This window comes from Harpegnathos saltator, unplaced genomic scaffold, assembly GCF_003227715.2.
Source record: "Harpegnathos saltator strain DR-91 unplaced genomic scaffold, Hsal_v8.6 scaffold343, whole genome shotgun sequence".
NCBI lineage: Eukaryota > Metazoa > Arthropoda > Insecta > Hymenoptera > Formicidae > Harpegnathos > Harpegnathos saltator.
The window spans coordinates 699,890-716,869 of NW_020230143.1; the positions used below are offsets into that span (position 1 = coordinate 699,890).

Consider the following 16,980-nt stretch of genomic DNA (forward strand, 5'->3'; position numbering starts at 1 on the left):
GGGCTTAGTAATTTACAGCGAGCGAATATGCAAAGAAGCCTCCGACATCCGACGCGATCGTACACCCTCGATTGGGGAAACTTTTCGGGAGAGTCGCTCGTATTTGTCGGAAGTGACGCGAAAATTAAAGTTCACTATCCGGTATCTCCCGCATCCGCAAACAGTTCTCGAAACTATTCGACGTAATTAAGCGACGCTCGGGATTGTGAGGATCGTCGGAATTTTTCACGGAACTTGGCGAAATCCCGGAGCTTTTTGGAAATTAAGAGCTCGTCGCCACGTTTCTTGTTCCCATCCGTTAAAATCTTGACAAACACAAGAAAGAACTTTCTCGAGTTGAGCCAACTTTTGGCTCCCCTCCGTTCGATAATAAAAACAGCGAGCGAGCGTATCGATCGAAAAAAATCTGTGCAACAATTTGATTAACCATTCGAGCACCGAGCTCCGACACTTCAAAAAGCCAAACGATCGCTGCGTGCGTGATGATTGATGAAACACCGAGATGAAATGTTAAAGTTGATACTCATCCCGCCGAAAAATATCCAGATATTCATTGAATTGTCTAACTAGCACAATTTCGGACTTTCTTGGGAAATCTATCGGAGAAGCCGAGATTACTTATTACTCAGTCCGATATCCCGGTGACTGAAGGTAGTCGATGGCATCATCCTTCTTCAATTACTCTCTCCCCCGACCCTTTCCGCGGTCACGGAAGTTCGCCCAGGGCTGACAATCTTTGATAATACCTCGCCGCTGCCATAGTCTACGCCGATGACGGTTGCCGGATGCACATATGCGTCCACAGCACTGAAGAAGTTAACACCCCGCTACTCGAGCCTCGAGCTAACAACAAGGCGATGTTCTTTCGCAAGAGAGACCTCTTTCTCCCGGGCGGTGGAGGCGCATTCTGACGCAGCTCCCGTCGCCCGGAGCGTCCACAATCGAATGAAAGGGTGCTCGCTGCGCCGATAAAAAGACGAATGGGGCGAAATGTCCGTAGGTAGAAGGCGCTCGCGCGATATTTCTATTCTTCGCGGAGGGTTACTTCTCTCTCTCTCTCTCTCTCTCTCTCTCTCTCTCTCTCTCTCTCTCTCTCTCTCTCGGAGCGACACCGGCGAGATAAAGTCCTCGCTTTTATTCGACGTCGAAACGAACGTAACTCCGGCATGTGGCGTGCACGCGCGGTTCAGTGAACAGTGGATTTATATACCACGTAAACCCTTTCGTGACGCCTGGCGTGGGCGCGAGAGCTCGCGCACGTGTGTCACACATCGAGAGCTCTTTCGCGTCCGACAAATTTCGCTATCGCTCTCGGCGCTCGAAGACCGATCATGTCGCTGTGCCGCGAGAACCTAATCGTGCCAGCGCGATTAATCCGTTTCACTTGGCGCGACAGCGTTACTTGAAACGGCCCAACGTGTCGGAAGAAGACTCGCGGTGAAATAATAACGTCACCTCGCGGGAACACGTTTTCGTCGTTGCGGCGAACGAGAAGAGGGAACGAAGAGACGACGTGGAAAAAACAGAAAAGAACGAGCAATCCTCGAGAGCCTCCGACGCTCTTGAGAGGAAATAGCAAGGTGTCGAGAGCGAGGCGCGATGATACCACTTTCGCAAGTTGACATTCGTGGTGCTGCAAAATTCATGTATCGAGAGTGCCGTTTCGAGAGACGTGCCGTGTGAAAGAGTCCGATCTCGCGTTGTGGCTCTGTCGCTCTCTCTCTCTCTCTCTCTCTCTCTCCCGATATGTCGTCTCTCTGCGAAACGCAACCGAAATGTATTTATATCGATCGAATGGTTCCTCCGCGCGTACTCGCGGGTTTCGCCGTGTCATCTCGGATCGCAATCTCCGTTAATAGTTTGTCGGTCGAACAAGATCAACGCGAATGGATCAACGGATGCGGCTCGCGAACTGATCGCGAGATTCTCGTCGGACGCGAGTCACGCGAGTACTAATGCGTGGCGGAATCTCTCATTATCTACGTGATCCCACCATTATCATTCCCGAACCGTCGGTTAATTGGATCTCCGGCCGGCGTCCGTCGCGAAGCAACTCGTGCGGAGTAACACAAACGGTGTAATATCTTACGCGCGTTTGCGAGCCCGAAGCTGGAAACACGTTCCACCGGGACGTAGTATGTCGGATTAAAGGGAGCGAGAAGCTTTTATCGTAACTAGCACGGAAGGATTTATTAATCGACGCGCTCACCCTCGCCGCTCTTCTTCGCGCTGTATCTTCCAAGTTGTTCTTCGTGTCTCGCGTGAAGGAGCGAGAGAGGATTGCGACTGGAAAGGAGTAAAAATTGAACGAGTTGTAACGCGCGTTATTTCCACCGTGGTAATATTTTCCGTGAGACTCGCGAGGGAACAAAAATTTTACGAAGCTGCTTCGACAATTAACATTTAACAATCATCATTTTCGCCCCTGATTCCGTTTGTGGATGTTCGATTTGTTCCCGATTTAGTTTCTCGTCGCTGAGGAACCTTCGGAAGTGTTCAGTTCTTAATTTTGCAACCATATCAACATTCGAATTCTTATTGGGATTGAGAGACTAAGGATATTAAAATTATGTAGCCATTATATATAAAAATTAATTATCGAGATTCTTAAATGTAGGCTTTTAAATTTTCGATTAAACGTGGATTCAAATGGGTAAAAGCTATAAACTGATATGGTCGCGAAATGAAGAAGTTAACAGCCCTCGATGCGCGAAAGTGTCTCGCTACGACGTGCAATTAAATCGAGAGCGAAAGTTGATTATCCATAAATCAAATCATCCACCATAAATCAGACAAGATTGTTAAAAATGAATGGAAATGGACTCGTCAATTTTCGATTAGACATAAAAAAGTGATTCAGTAAGAATCTAAATCGGGAGCAAATCGAATACCTATAAATCGAATCAGGGGCGAATCTTATTAAATCATTAAGCGTTAGTTGTCGAAGCAGGCTCATCAGATTTTTGTCAAACACGAGCGAAAATGAGTCAACGAGAGCGTCGGCGTAAATGTCGCGAAATCAAAAACTCAACATCTCCCCGAGTTCGGAAAGTCTCTCTTACGTCACGATATGAAATCAGGCGCGCAAAGTGATTGTATCCATGAGTCGAGACGAGCTTGCGCGCAAGCCCGGCGCAATCGATGATCTCGAGACATCTCAACAATAAGCCTCGATGCCCGAAATCTTTCCTCAGCCGGACCCGAAGTGGGAGTTCCCTCGGTCGCGGCTGACGATCGAGCAAGTGCTGGGCGAGGGTGAGTTCGGGCGCGTCCTGCGTGCCAAAGCCATCGACATCGGCGGATGGTCCGGGCCCACGACCGTGGCGGTGAAGACCCTGAAGGAGGACGCGTGCGCCTCCGAGTTGGCCGATCTGCTGTCCGAGTATCAGTTGCTGAAAGAGGCGCAGCATCCGAACGTGATCCGGCTGCTGGGAGCTTGCACGACGCCGGGCGCGCCTGTCTACCTCATCATCGAGTTCGCCGAATTCGGTTCCTTACGGTAAGTGGGCGCCGTGATATATATATATATATAGACGCTCAAGAACCGACGTTATCCCGCGTTATTTATGACCCTTCCGTTTCACGGCTTTCTGGTCTTATCGACGGCTGCGAGCGAATCCGCGTAAATCGCGCGCCGTGTCCGTCGGAATCGGCTACCTACGACTTCCGCGGTGGCTGGAACGCGATGGTATCGGGAACTCTGGGAAAATTCGTCGGATCTTCCGACTTTCGACGTGTCTCCTTCATTAACACGCATTAATTCCGCCGCGTTGTTGCCCGTCACCCGTACAAAAGTTTCGACTCGTGATTAAGCCTTGTTTCAACTCAGCTCTCTCTCTCTCTCTCTCTCTCTCTCTCTCTCTCTCTCTCTCTCTCTCTTTCTCTGCTACTTGTACGACCGAGTTTCCAGATTATAATTAATTATATCCCACGTAATTTAACTTCCTCAAGTACTTCTCAATTAATTACGCTCTGTGCGAACGAAGCGCGGTAATATTGTATAGTACTGGTCACCAGTGGCCGATTTACAGTAGTTTATTATCTGTCCGGAAGCTTTCATTGTGTTGTCCGCCACCTTTCTGCCAGCTTGCAGTTAATTGTCCGGTTCCGGACAATGGTTCATTTTCCGAGGCGACGAAATCGTTGGCGATCCGGCGGACTTCCGCAAGCTTCTAATAAAATTCCCGCGACGCCTGTTTCCCGACGTTTGAATTAGTGGGACGCGTCGCGGCGATGATCATTTCGCCGAGTGTAAGAATGGGCGTGAAGAATGGGCAAATGATGGTCACGGGGGTTATTCGAGCTCGGAATGCGCGTCTCGGTATTTTTATTGTCTCATTGCGACCTGGAGGAGACACGCGCCAGGAGGGCGCTGCGGTGTTACCCCATTTATGCCAACGATGCCGCTACATGCGCGCACCTCTAAATGAACAAAGAGGGTCAACAAACCTTGGCGCGAACGACTTATAAACGCGGAAATTCCGCGCCATCGGAATCCCGCCGCGTTGCCGGCACAATAACCATCACGGAAGCCTCCCCGCCTTCTACCACCGGCCTTCAATCAAGCCGCTAACCGTGTCCGGGTCTTCCTCGAGCCAATTTAAAATATTCTAAACACGATCAACGGCACTTTCTTCACTCAGTGGCACTCACGTTCACGTTTGCGTTCATCATAATGAATTATACATGCAAAATATATACTATAACAGAATGAACAATTTTTGAAATAAAAATAAAATTAAACCAGAAAGGGAATATATAAGTAATAATAATTACAATATTAGTAATTACAATTCATTGGAAATATTAATAATTACAATACGTTGAAACACGGTGTCGAAATGTCAAAGAAAAGAGTCGCAAGATCTTAGCTCTGCGTCGAGTAATACGACCCAAGAATTTGTGCCGCGGTCGGAAAGGACTCGGGCACAATTAGAGAGAAACTGAGGTCTGCTGCGGTAGTGAAGTAACGAAATTTCTTCGCGGTGGACTCGCGCAACCAGTCGCACGCGAGGTTCGTCCTCGGAACGAACGGACGATTGCATCGACCATCCGCGCGCCACCGCTGCGAATACCGCACGCGCGGTTCGCGCGACAAATTTATTATGCGAATTCGCGTGGAATTTCAGCAACTATCTGAGGCGCAGCCGTAACTTGAAGACGGAAGGAAGAACCGGCTGCTCGACGTCTCTGCTTTCCGCTTCGTCGGGCAACAACACCGGCGAGGAGTCGCGATGCGCCGATAACGCGTTGACCTACACTATAACGCCGCACGATATTCTCTCGTTCGCTTGGCAAATAAGCAAAGGGATGGCGTATCTCGCCGACATTAAGGTAACGGAATTTCGTGCGAAGGTATACGCGGCGTTCGAGGCATTTGCCGGGATTAAATATTACCCGTTCCGGAGAATTTAAGATATTTAAGGGAGAGATATTTAAAGAAAAGAAAATGTGGAAGATACAAAATTAAAAATATCAATCGGCGACCTTGGGAGAGTAGTCGGTAATCAGAAAGTCCAGAGTTACAGTCTGGTCAGCGCGGCTTATGGCCGCGCGCAATCGCGTTCCTCTGCCCATATTCCCGCGGGGATGACGACATCGCGGAATATCTTCCCTCGTTCGAGTAGGTCAGCATTAATCAAAGTTTTCTGCGCGGTACAGTTGGTGCATCGGGACCTCGCGGCGAGGAATGTTTTGCTCGCCACTGGAAAGGTCTGCAAGATCTCGGACTTCGGCCTGACTCGCGACGTCTACGAGGACGACGCGTACCTGAAGCGCAGCAAAGGGCGAGGTAAGGCCTGACCCGCAAAATTAGTTCTCTGCCTGAAGTTGGCGACTTTCGCGGAGAAATCTGCAGATAATGGCGAAAGTGGGGCGAGAGGATCAAGCACGAACTCGCGGCTAATGAGGACGAGGATTAAGGACAAAATTACAGATCGCAGTTAGCGTTTCTTCGGCGCGCTCGATAGCAATCCGTTCTTGCGATCCGTTCTCGCTCTCGCAGCCGCTCTCGCGAGAATTCGCAGCAAGAAAAACATCTGTAATGACTCGCGCTACCTTCAGAGGTAGCCGCTTTATCCGAGATTTTACAATTGGCCCGCAGTGCCCGTGAAATGGATGGCGCCCGAGTCCCTGGCCGACCATGTGTACACCAGCAAATCGGATGTTTGGAGCTTCGGCGTGCTCCTGTGGGAGTTGGTCACGTTGGGAGCCTCGCCGTATCCCGGAGTGGACGTACATAATCTCTACAATCTCCTCAAGTCCGGCTATCGCATGGAGAGGCCGGTCAATTGTTCGCAGCAATTGTAAGTGCTCGGGTCGAGAAAATCGCGCCATGTGTTCGCTGAGGAGGCTCAGCGTTGCCTTCGCACAAAGACACGGAGACTTCCCGAATTATCTTTCATGTAAAAATTATCTCCCCTGCGCGTCTTATCGCCTCTGCGTTGAAGGAAAATGTTTGGTTCCTGTGAAACAAGTTATCAACCGTAAGAGAATATATATTTCACAGAAAATCTCGCGCGCGCGCGCGTTCGAAGACCTCATCCACAGACGGTGGACGTGTTGATTGGTTGACCCCAACGTTGATGGAATGAAACTTATGACACGTAATTCCAATTCGCGCGATATGCGTAACTGCCGCGAGGTTCGCGTTATTAGCGGAAAAAAGAAATTCGTAATGAGCAGTTGGAGCTCCCGGTCGCGCATAAATTATTCGTCTTCGTGAAGACTGGATCACGGTGGCGATTCCGCCGTTGAATTAGCGTTGCGCAGATCGCGGCATGGCAGGGAACAGTGATTTACGCGGAGGACATGATCCAGCAATCGAACGCGGCGTCTTTTCAATTACAACTGGCCCTGGAAGAGAGCCAGGCAGCAAGTAGGTTAACTTCCTCAGCTGGTCGTAAAGGTCGCCGTAAAAGTGGATTTTTATTCTCGCGCTTAGCAAGAGGATCGCAAAGTTACCTTTCGTTTTTACAACTTTCGGAGAAAAGTATCCAAGATATTTTTCTCTCTCTCTCTCTCTCTTGTCCAGATACAAGCTGATGATGTCCTGTTGGCATCTGGAGCCCGGCATGCGGCCGTCTTTCAAGGAACTGACCTGCCATTGGGAACGCATGCTGGAGGATGGTATCGAGTATCTCGATCTTAATCCGCGAACCGTCCACAATCAGGCCTACTTTGAGTCCTTGCATTCCTTGGACAAAATGGACGGTGAGTTACACAAATCGACTCGAGATATTTCTCGCTTCTGTTTCTTATCTTCAGGATTAGCGTTAAAACAACAGACTGGTCGATGTTGCTTCCGATTAACACATTGCGGACCGCGCATGCAGCAGTAATATTTTATTTGTATATATAAATGTACGAATATAAATATAAATAAATAAGTGTGTGTGTATATATATATATATATATATATATATATTTAGTATTATTCGTATACAAATAAATATTGAATAAAATATAAACTATTTAACATTTGTGTGATTTATAATGAACTTTGTACAATCGAACAGTACACCAGCAATTTTATTACATATTGAAATATCATCCTCTGTAAGGTTCAAAAGGTTGAAAAAGTACCAGGCAGAATTTACAAATGTACCGTGTCTCATTCCCCTGTAGACAGGAAATGACATTTTCAGCTTTTAACGCTTCAGAAATTAAAAACGTCAATTCGCATTTCCGGTCCGCAATCTGTTAATATCAATATTTGGTGCATTTGACGGGCGATTAATTGGAGTTGTTGCCGCTCTTTCCCGATCTGGCGATGCGATTTTGTGTCACTCGAGGATTTCCGACGAAATCGTTTCAGATTCCGATGACAACGAGACTGTCAGCAACCTGAAGACGGACACCGTCAATTACCTCGGCAGAATGTCCTCCGAGCCGGTCACCAAGTGCGACAAGGTGGACAAATTGCAGGCGCTCTGGCAGATGTCCATAGCGTCCTTCCCCGAGGAGCCCGTCAAATCCTCCTACGTGAACGATCGACCCGCAAGCCTCAACGCTAATCATTACGAGAGTCCCATTAAACTGAGAAATACTAGTGTGACCAGCAACAGTGAGAACGACCTGCGAATATGCAGTCAGGAACGTCCTCAGTCCTATATTGACATGCAAGGGAAGAAATCGACTGAGACGGAGGACCTCTTGATGTTCGGCAGTATGGACGACGACAGGAGCGACAATAACGTGACAAATTGAGCTACCTAATCCTAAATTGGATTGGATGTCCGACAAATGAGAAGCTTCCACGATCGAATCAGGATACACGCTCGACTTCCCGAATCTCAACGTGTTCCCGAAGTCTTCGAGCGAATACGATGAGAGAACAACGAGAGGAGATCTGATGGAGTGAACAGCGCTCGCGCGAATCGTGAGAGAGTGACGTAGTTATCTAGTGAAGAACGAGAAGCGCAAGCGAGAAATGCACGAGCGATTCCAGTGAAACGAAAACTGCCAATTTTTATGGCAATTTATAGAGGAGCATGCGATGGTACGATTGGATCGGGGAATTCGCAGCGGCGGAAGAATTCCGGAAGAGCAGCTGCCGAAGAATCTGAAGAAGAATTCCCGGAGAATCGCTGAGTAATGCCTGAAGAATTCTTGGGACAAGCGAACGGAGCGCTCCGCTGAGACTTGAGAGAACAGACAGTATCGTATGAACGAATGATTACCATGTAGCGAGTGAAGAAAATTAGTAAATAATTTATCCTATTTTTATGTACTTAAAATTGTACGACAGTTTGTCGACCAGCAGTGGTAAGGCCGCTTTTACTACTTAATACCGATAGTTACGCATCATATATAAGTCACTCGCGCGGTTTTCTCAAGGAGAATCATCGAGTTCGCCGATCGGCGTTAAGTGTCTTCTGTGTGTCACACTACGCAACTGTGATGAGGTTTGGGAGAGTAGTTTGCTCATTCAAAGCGACAAGTCTCCTCGCGACCGACGAACGCTACGTACAGGGTGCCCGCGAGACGGGAACCTTCACAACTGGATGGATCGTTTCTCTATCGTCGTCGTCGGCAGTTCCGATAAAAAGTTTCACCCGAGCCGTATAATTACCGTCAACCACTCAATGCTCCGGAAATTTTTCTATCGAAGATGCCCGGGCTTCCATCGAATTTCCGTTGGCAAACATTCGCGAGCGCGGAGAATTAGATGCAACTAGCGGGACACCCTGCACGCAGTCACCAGGATCCGTAACTGAATCGTCACGCTTCCCTCGAAACGAAAGATACTTTCTACTGTCGCACTAGGCTTTTGTGGCTTTCGTGTGGCCTAGGCAACTTGAGCAGATCGCACACAGCGACGCACGAGTAGTAGAAGGACGAGCGGCGGTTTTCACGAGACGCGGTGAAGTGCGAGAGCTGGCGACACTCCATATCCAAAGAAGAAGACTGCGCGTCTCGCGCCGTGAGAGCGATCCCACGGTTGAGAGATAACAAAGAGAGTCGTCCCTTTTGTATTTATGTATAAATGCAACATTCCACGAAACTAGGCTAGTGCTTTCGTCGCGCGAGCGCGACAATCGCATCTGATTTTTCATCTTTTGCGACACGACGTTTGGTGTTCTCTTTCGTTTCCCTTCTTCTTTTCTCTTGACTTCGTTACCACCCGCCGACGCGCTAATTCAGTCAACAACGACACCGACGTGCGAGCGCGTCGGTATGGCTCGGCTAATCTACGTATAAATGCTATGTGCCATATTAATTTCTTGTAATTAATATATTACAGAATTACATATAAAGCGCTTTCACAACGGTGTACGAAGCTTATGTTAATCTTACCTGTTTTTCAGCGGCGCTCATGCCTCCCTCGTCCTTGCGTAATGCGATATCGCCGCCGCCGGTGGTGCGACAGGCGACAATTTTCGAACGGAAGGGGGATTTTGTTATCTCGTCGTTAGAGGTTGAGGTAAAACAAAAAAATCTTTTTTCTTTCTTTCACAAGATTTATTCTTGCCTTTAGGAATTTCTCCGTGAACTTTATCTATCGAACTGTCGTGTAATTAAGAGACATGATCTGTACTCAGACACGGAAGAGGGGGAGAGAGAAGAAGAGATACCGAAGTTCTCTCTCTCTCTCTCTCTCTCTCTCTCTCTCTCTCTCGATATAAAAATGCTCTCGCGACACGAATTAATAGAGAAAGTTGGGGAAAGTCGGTCTTTATCTTAAATCTACACAGTCGATCGCGGTAAACAAATCTTACGAGCTACGTTTACACATACGAAGAAGAAATTACAAGTTTAACCTATCGATGCGGAACTCACAGTCGCTCCTCGCCGAGTGGGCGCTCCTCGCGGTCTCCTTCTCGTCGTTCTCGCCGAGCAGATTCAGTTCGTTGATATCCGTCGCGAAAGATTGCGGTATAACATCGCCGACGTCCGGGGGGATGTCGGGATCATCCGTAGGGAGGACTCGCTCGGGCTCGCACTCGCGGCGACTTTCGGCGGTCTGTCGCACGACGACCGACGGCAGCAGGTCGTCTACGGGGAATCCAGCATAATCGACCGAATGAAATTCGCTGATTTCGACGTTCAACATCGACATAAAAATATCTGGACCCGGAGCGTCTGCGTCTTGCGACTGTTTCAGATAATATCCGACTCGGGTTAGAACCATGATGTTCGCAAACAGTCGAGATAAGCAACCGAAGCATCCGCTGCGTCAACTTATCGTGAGTTATCAGCGTAGTCGGCTGATTAAACTGGCCGTAAAATTGCCCCTCGATGAATTCCACAACGCGATCCGCGCTCAATAGGAAAATGTATTTCTCGCGAGGTACAACAAACAAATTCTCCTATCGGATACTGAATGCGTTACGAAGAAACTCAGACAAAACGTTGCAAGCCTTAATACAGTATAGTGCAAATGTGAGTCGAATAATGATGGCGAGTTAAGTACCGTAATTTTCCCCTTACTCCCGCAGATCGGCAGATTATCCCCTTCGCATAATTTAACAGCGCATACTCGGCCCAGATATTTTTACGTCGATGACATCGAGCGCAATATCGCGGGAACGGTGGCCTTACCAGTCTCCTCGGTCTTCCTCTTTGCCACACTGGCGTTCTGCTCTTTCACCAGCATGTCTGCCGCCAACTGGATGCTGTAGAGAATCTCCGGGATGCCGGTGTTGTCGCGAGGCGAGAGGAACCGCAGGCAACCGATACCGTGGATCGTCTTCACGAGCTTCCGCAGGTCGCGCGGCACCCGGAACATCCTGAAGAGGCGCGCCTCTTCCGGTATGTCGTCCGCGTCGCAGTACGGCAAGTGTAGCGCGTAGTACCGCTTGTTCCGCTGCGGGTAGTTCTCCTTGAGCAGTCGCAGCAGGTGCTTGTCCACGTTGCGGTACACATTCGGGTAGGAGGACGATGTGGACGGCGGCGACGTAACTACCAGCACGACGTCCGCGGCCCGGAACGCCATGTTGCACCAAATCCCCGGATCCTGCGGCAACGTTTCGGGAAATCAGCCTGACGAATCGGCGAGTCGACAACGAGATAACGCGACGCAGTTCGGCTGATAACTCACTTGACTGGCGATGTCGCGGATGTTGAGTATGTCGATCATGGCGTTGATGTTGCAGCATTGCAGGTACTTGGCCAACTCTTCCATCACCTGCACGTGCGCCACGTGCGTCGGGGAGTAAATCAACAGGCAATTGGGTCTCCTCGATATGCCTCTTAGGACTGTCAAAAGATACCCGTCTCGTGTTGAAAAGCACGACAACTCGCCCGCGCGGCTACATGATCTCGGACGTGGGATTTTCGTAAGGGGAGAAAAGAACGAAAATAAAACAAGAGCCTCACCCCGCTTGCGGTGGAGCTTGAACGCGTGGTAGAGCGCGTACAACAGCACGGGCGGTATCCATATCATGCTGATTATCATGATCAACAGTCGGTCGGACGCATGTTCTGCGAACACGAGAGAGAAAGACAGATGGAATGAGACACACACACACACACACACAGAGAGAGAGAGAGAGAGAGAGAGAGAGAGAGAGAGAGAGAGAGAGAGAGAGAAAGAGAGAGAGAGAGACAGAGAGAGAGAGAGAAAGAGTTAGCCTCCCTCGAGACGAAGCGGAAGAATCGATATTTGAATCGCATTTACTTATTGGTATAAACGGCGACGTGCTGTTCGCGCAGCCGTGTTGGTCACAGTCGGGATGCAACGCCGCTACCTTCACGTAGTACACGCCGTCGGGCGCGGTGAAGTTATACCGTATGTGTCCGCCGTGCTCGTTCGCGGGTAAGATCGCGCTGACCGCTGAGCTGGTCTCGTTGCGGATCAGCCACGCTCGGTAGCTGGTGACGTTGTAGCTCGGTGGAAGCGGTTGTATGTACAGCGCCAGATTCGACGGGTCCGACACATCTACGTAGATGAAGGGCACATGAGTGCCGAGCGCGACACCGTCCTCTGGAAGATTCGCGTGCGATTAGCGTGACAATCGGCGAGCTTGACATATGCGACGCGGCCGACTCGCCGCCGAGACCCACCAAAGTGCCTATGCTGCGGCACGTAGAAGACATATTTCCTGACGTACGCGAAGTCGTCGCCCATCACTGCGTACTCCAGGCGATACGGCAAGCCCTCGTACGTGTCACCGGCGAAGGGACACGACACAAACAGGTGTCGGGGCGAGGGGTGGCTCGAGTTGCCGTATAGTTCCACGTGTCTGCACGCGTTCACGCCTTCGTCCGGCTCGACGATGTATTGATAACGCGTGAATAACCCTGTTTCACATTTAGATGTTTTCAGATATTTTAGTACGCGATACCACGTCCGCGTGCACTCGCCGGTGCTGATCTCTTGACACTTACTGGACGTAAGATTACTAATAAGAACATTTTGTCCATCACAAGCATGGCTGTTTATTATCCGGGAACACTGCGTGTGTTTCAAATGTTATTTTCAGACAGTGCACGACATTTGTGGCACATAAAAGACAAGATCACGTTTATATATATTTATATACGAGAAATCATTCATCGCGGTACAATCCGCGATCTTCTGTTTAACAATCGACATCTGCAAGAGATGAAAGAGGAGGGAAGGGAAATCAATAAAAATTTTATATAAATATGTAAGAACGCAGAAAATGTAATTTTTCAAAGAGGCAGAATTATAAAGAAATATATACAATAATATAAAAGAAGCAATATGTGAGATATTCCTGTGAATAATCAACAGTCAATGCACGTACGTACGGTACGGTATATCCAGAGGACACGATGCGTGTGACTGAAAATTTCCACCGACTCTTAAGTATTTGGTAAAATGCCAAGAAAATCGGCACCGACGAGTGTGTGTTGATGGAGAAAGCAACGAATCGAGCGTTAGATTTGTTTGATCGGACGATCGAGTGGTCTCGCGCTTTCATGGTTTCGCGGTTTCATGCGAGCTTACTGTGGAAGTTGATGTCTGAGACGGATAAATTAAAGGCGGTCGCTTTCTGGAAGCCCCCAAAGTCCACGACGTACGCGGACAGCGTGAAAATCGCGGTGTCGTCGTGCTTGGACGAAGTCTCGTCGGCATCCTCGAAGTTGAACTTCGCGCAATCTGTAAAATCATGCGACGGTCACACATCGAGTCTCGCCCGCGAGAGAAACCTTCGCCGAGTTATTTATTATCATTTCCTACCTTTCCCCTTTTGTACCGAAGTTAACACACATTGATAGCCCGGTGTTGGCACCAGTTTAGTCTAAAAGGCGGAGAAATGAAGACAAAAGGACAGAGAAGAACGAAGTAATCGCAGACACGAGGTCGTATCACGTCGGTCCAGGTACGACATTCGCAATTAACCCGTGGCGATCGAATTGATAAGAAAGGAGGGGGACTGATAAAAATTTGATTTTAGATTTGTTTATCGTCCGCTCTCATCGCGCAAGCGGCAGCGGCGGCGTCACCTCTTATTATCCATCCGCTTGCAATCACAGATAAACGAGCCGCGCGATGTACCAAACATTAGTCATACGAAGAACAACGGATTCATACAATGAGTAATTGACGCGTAGTATCACGAGACTTCCGTCAGCCTGAATTGCGCACGAATTATACGAGTTATCGCAGAGCGTCGTGCGTGGTCTCTTATCGGCCTTTTGCGCTCCGTTATTGATTGGATATCATCACCGGAGCCTTTTCCACATCTCCTTTTTGCGCACAAAGAGCCCGCGCGCGGTGGCTCGAAATCGAGAATCCCCACAATCCGCAGCTCGACAGCAGCTACGTGGAAGACAGTGCGATATGATTCTCAATGATGAAAAATAACGAAGATAACGGACATGGCGCGATAATTCGCGCGCGCGCGCGCGCGCGTGCATCGCGATAAAGCTGATCTCTTCTGAATCCATCTCTTGGATTTGGATTTTTTAGATTACGAATTTTTAGATCGCGTGTCTGACACGCGTAGCCTGATGAAACACTCCCGTATAACACGCCCGTCGGCACTCCGCGGCGACCCATGGACCGACGGGATGAGCAACGGACGAGAGGAAAGCACTCACCACATTCTTACAATAGTCCGGATAACAATGCGAGGCCGCGGCGCGTTCACCCAGCAGGCACAGGAGAACGAACGCGAGGACGCGGCGGATTTGTTGGCCGCGCATTTTTAGGTTACCCGTTATTTCGCGAGGCGCGACATTCGGCAGGCGACGCACACCGTCGACCTGGACATCGTCGGCAGACTCGTCGGCTCGGCGACCACCGGGTCTCTCTCACTCCGCGGCTGCCCAGAGCCGCGCTACGTCCAAATGTCAGCTGGAAGCGAAGAGACCCGCGAGATTTCTACGCTGGTGCACGCACGTCAAACACGACGCAATACGACGCGAGCTGCTCGAGGAACACTCTCCGGGAAGCGACTAGAGACACTCTCTGCTGACAGTCGTAACACCACGAAGACCCTGCTGGGAGCGACAAGTACTGCCAAGTACACAGCCTACCGTCGGCAAGGAGAAGCTCTGCCTTGCGGATCAACGGTGATACAATGTCGTCGCTTGCGCCAGCTCAACGAGTGAGAACGATTACCACGAGGCACAGCGAGGAGGAAGAGCACTGACGAGCAGGCAGGTGTGTGGCGCACCTGTCGCGATGCTTCTTCTTCCCGTTCTCCCGAACAGCGTGCCGCGCTGTTGATTTCAACAAAATTGTCGCGTGCGAGTGCAGGGAAATTCCGCTGGAAGAGAGACACGCATCGGTTTTGACGAAGTCTCGAGGAAGATGAAGAAGCGGGTTGCAGCACGCGCCTATCGATACACTTCTTCCTCCCGCCGTGAGGAGCTGCCGAGTTCCTTCGTTCCGCGCTTGCGACTCACTCATTTCAACAAGATCGTTGCGTACGATTGAAAGGAAATTCTGCAGGAAGAAGGATACGCATTGGTTTGGCGAGATTTCAATGAAATCAACGGAGGGAAGTGTCGGGTGAAAATAACAGCGCGATGTAATTGCGAGCTTCTTGGGTGGATTGACCGCGAGATATATCAGAGAGGAACAAGAGAGGAGCGAAAGGCGCGATACCTTCGATTCGACTCGCAATTCGATCGCGGAAAAATGTGACACGCGCCGGTTATTTAAAGTAATTAAGTTGCGCGTCGCGAGACATGGATAATTGCATGTCTTATAAACAATGGCTGCGCGTTCAGTAGAACAAACTGATCAGTGAGCGCTTAGTGATCATTGTCTGTGATTGGATCATTCTTTTAGATTCCTCATAGACCCAGAAGTATTTACCAATCAGGAGCGAGAATCACTAAGCGCTCACTGATCACTTTGTTCTGCTGAACGCAGCCATTATAAACGCAGCCATTATAAACATAAATATATGAGCGTTAAACCGCTGGTAAGATGATATTTATCTCGTCAGTGTAGACAGAGAATGAGATCGCAAATATGTGCGACTGCGAATTCGCGGTCGCAGTACGGTGATCGCGCGACCTTTACAATTTTTCACGTCGCGCGTCCTTAGAGTCCGCTATCGATGTTGCGGAATCGGTTGCGTCGATCGATCGCGACTGAGATTTCACGCTCGATCAAGAGTCTCCTCCTCCTCCAACTCGCGAACTCGTGAGAGGCACAAATCTCCCAACTTTTTTTTTCTTTAATAGATATTAAAACTAGAACTCGAAGACCAACCATTAATTTATTTTTAATAACTCTTTTGTATTCAATTCGTGGTTCGCCCAATGGTGTCCCACTCACATTTCTCACACCAGTCCTCAATTCTCACCGCGCCAGTTCAAAAGGTTCAGTTCTTTTTAACCTTCGGACCAAGTTCTCATTGTCGAGAAGTCGGGTAGTCCTCTCACTATTCGTATGTATGAAATTTTCTAATTCGAGGAGATTGACTTGATTCTCCTCTCCCAAAAACGTTCGCTTTCTACAAGTTCTCCCCGGAGGGAAAAATTCGTGATCGCCTCCCTGAGGTCTTCGTGCCCGGCGAATGTCGCCTTCTTATTATCAGCGGCTCCCCCCGTAACACACCGCATGAGCTTATCTGACGCGCTCTCGCGTCGAATCGCAAGGACGTCGATCGCGAGAGCCTCCGCGATTTTCTCCGTTAAGAGGTGGATGCGCGATTAAAAGTTCCTAGCACTCGCGTGTGTAGCAATATTCGTGCGGACGATATCGTCGACCCCCGGCGAATTCATAACCAGTCCCAGCTGCACGCACCAGATAACTCCGCCGTTTCTTCGCGCGATATCTCACGGACGTACGCGCGCGCGTGAGCTACGAAAGCGTTGCGCTTCTCTCGGCGGAGGCAAGAAAAATTCGCGAGGCCGAGCGCGATGCTGCTCTCCCGATCCGCGGATATGTCGGGGACTGTCGAGCAGTTTCGCCCTTTCGGTCCTCCCTTTCGCCAAACACCCCTCGGTTTTCCGATGCGCTTAGTTGCGAGACCGCGCCGACTGCCTTGCGAACGAACCAGCCGCAGACGGAAGGGAAAGCAGGGACAAAAGGGAGCGCTCTCAGCA

The 16,980-nt window shown here is 49.5% G+C and overlaps 2 protein-coding genes across 3 annotated transcripts in view; one reads left to right on the forward strand and one right to left on the reverse strand.

Moving 5' to 3' along the window:
* Ret (protein kinase receptor Ret oncogene) overlaps positions 1 to 9,775 on the forward strand; it is a 64,939-nt gene extending 55,164 nt beyond the window's left edge. Inside the window, exons 15-20 of one of the 2 annotated variants that reach the window (XM_011137563.3) lie at positions 3,195 to 3,499; positions 5,130 to 5,334; positions 5,662 to 5,791; positions 6,104 to 6,305; positions 7,034 to 7,212; positions 7,817 to 8,208. In XM_011137563.3, coding sequence (XP_011135865.2) covers positions 3,195 to 3,499; positions 5,130 to 5,334; positions 5,662 to 5,791; positions 6,104 to 6,305; positions 7,034 to 7,212; positions 7,817 to 8,208 — 1,413 coding nt within the window. Of the gene's footprint in view, positions 1 to 3,194; positions 3,500 to 5,129; positions 5,335 to 5,661; positions 5,792 to 6,103; positions 6,306 to 7,033; positions 7,213 to 7,816 lie in introns of both variants that reach the window. The other variant, XM_019842211.2, reaches the window with a different exon arrangement.
* A 174-nt stretch (positions 9,776 to 9,949) lies between these two features.
* LOC105181149 (uncharacterized) lies at positions 9,950 to 14,878 on the reverse strand. Its single transcript, XM_011137776.3, has 9 exons — positions 14,515 to 14,878; positions 13,652 to 13,712; positions 13,418 to 13,570; positions 12,508 to 12,744; positions 12,122 to 12,427; positions 11,821 to 11,925; positions 11,543 to 11,700; positions 11,044 to 11,458; positions 9,950 to 10,497 (listed from the first exon to the last, which is right to left on the reverse strand). The coding sequence occupies exons 1-9, from the start codon at positions 14,617 to 14,619 to the stop codon at positions 10,250 to 10,252; spliced, it is 1,788 nt and encodes a 595-aa protein (XP_011136078.2). The 5' UTR covers positions 14,620 to 14,878; the 3' UTR covers positions 9,950 to 10,249.
* Positions 14,879 to 16,980: the final 2,102 nt, after the last annotated feature.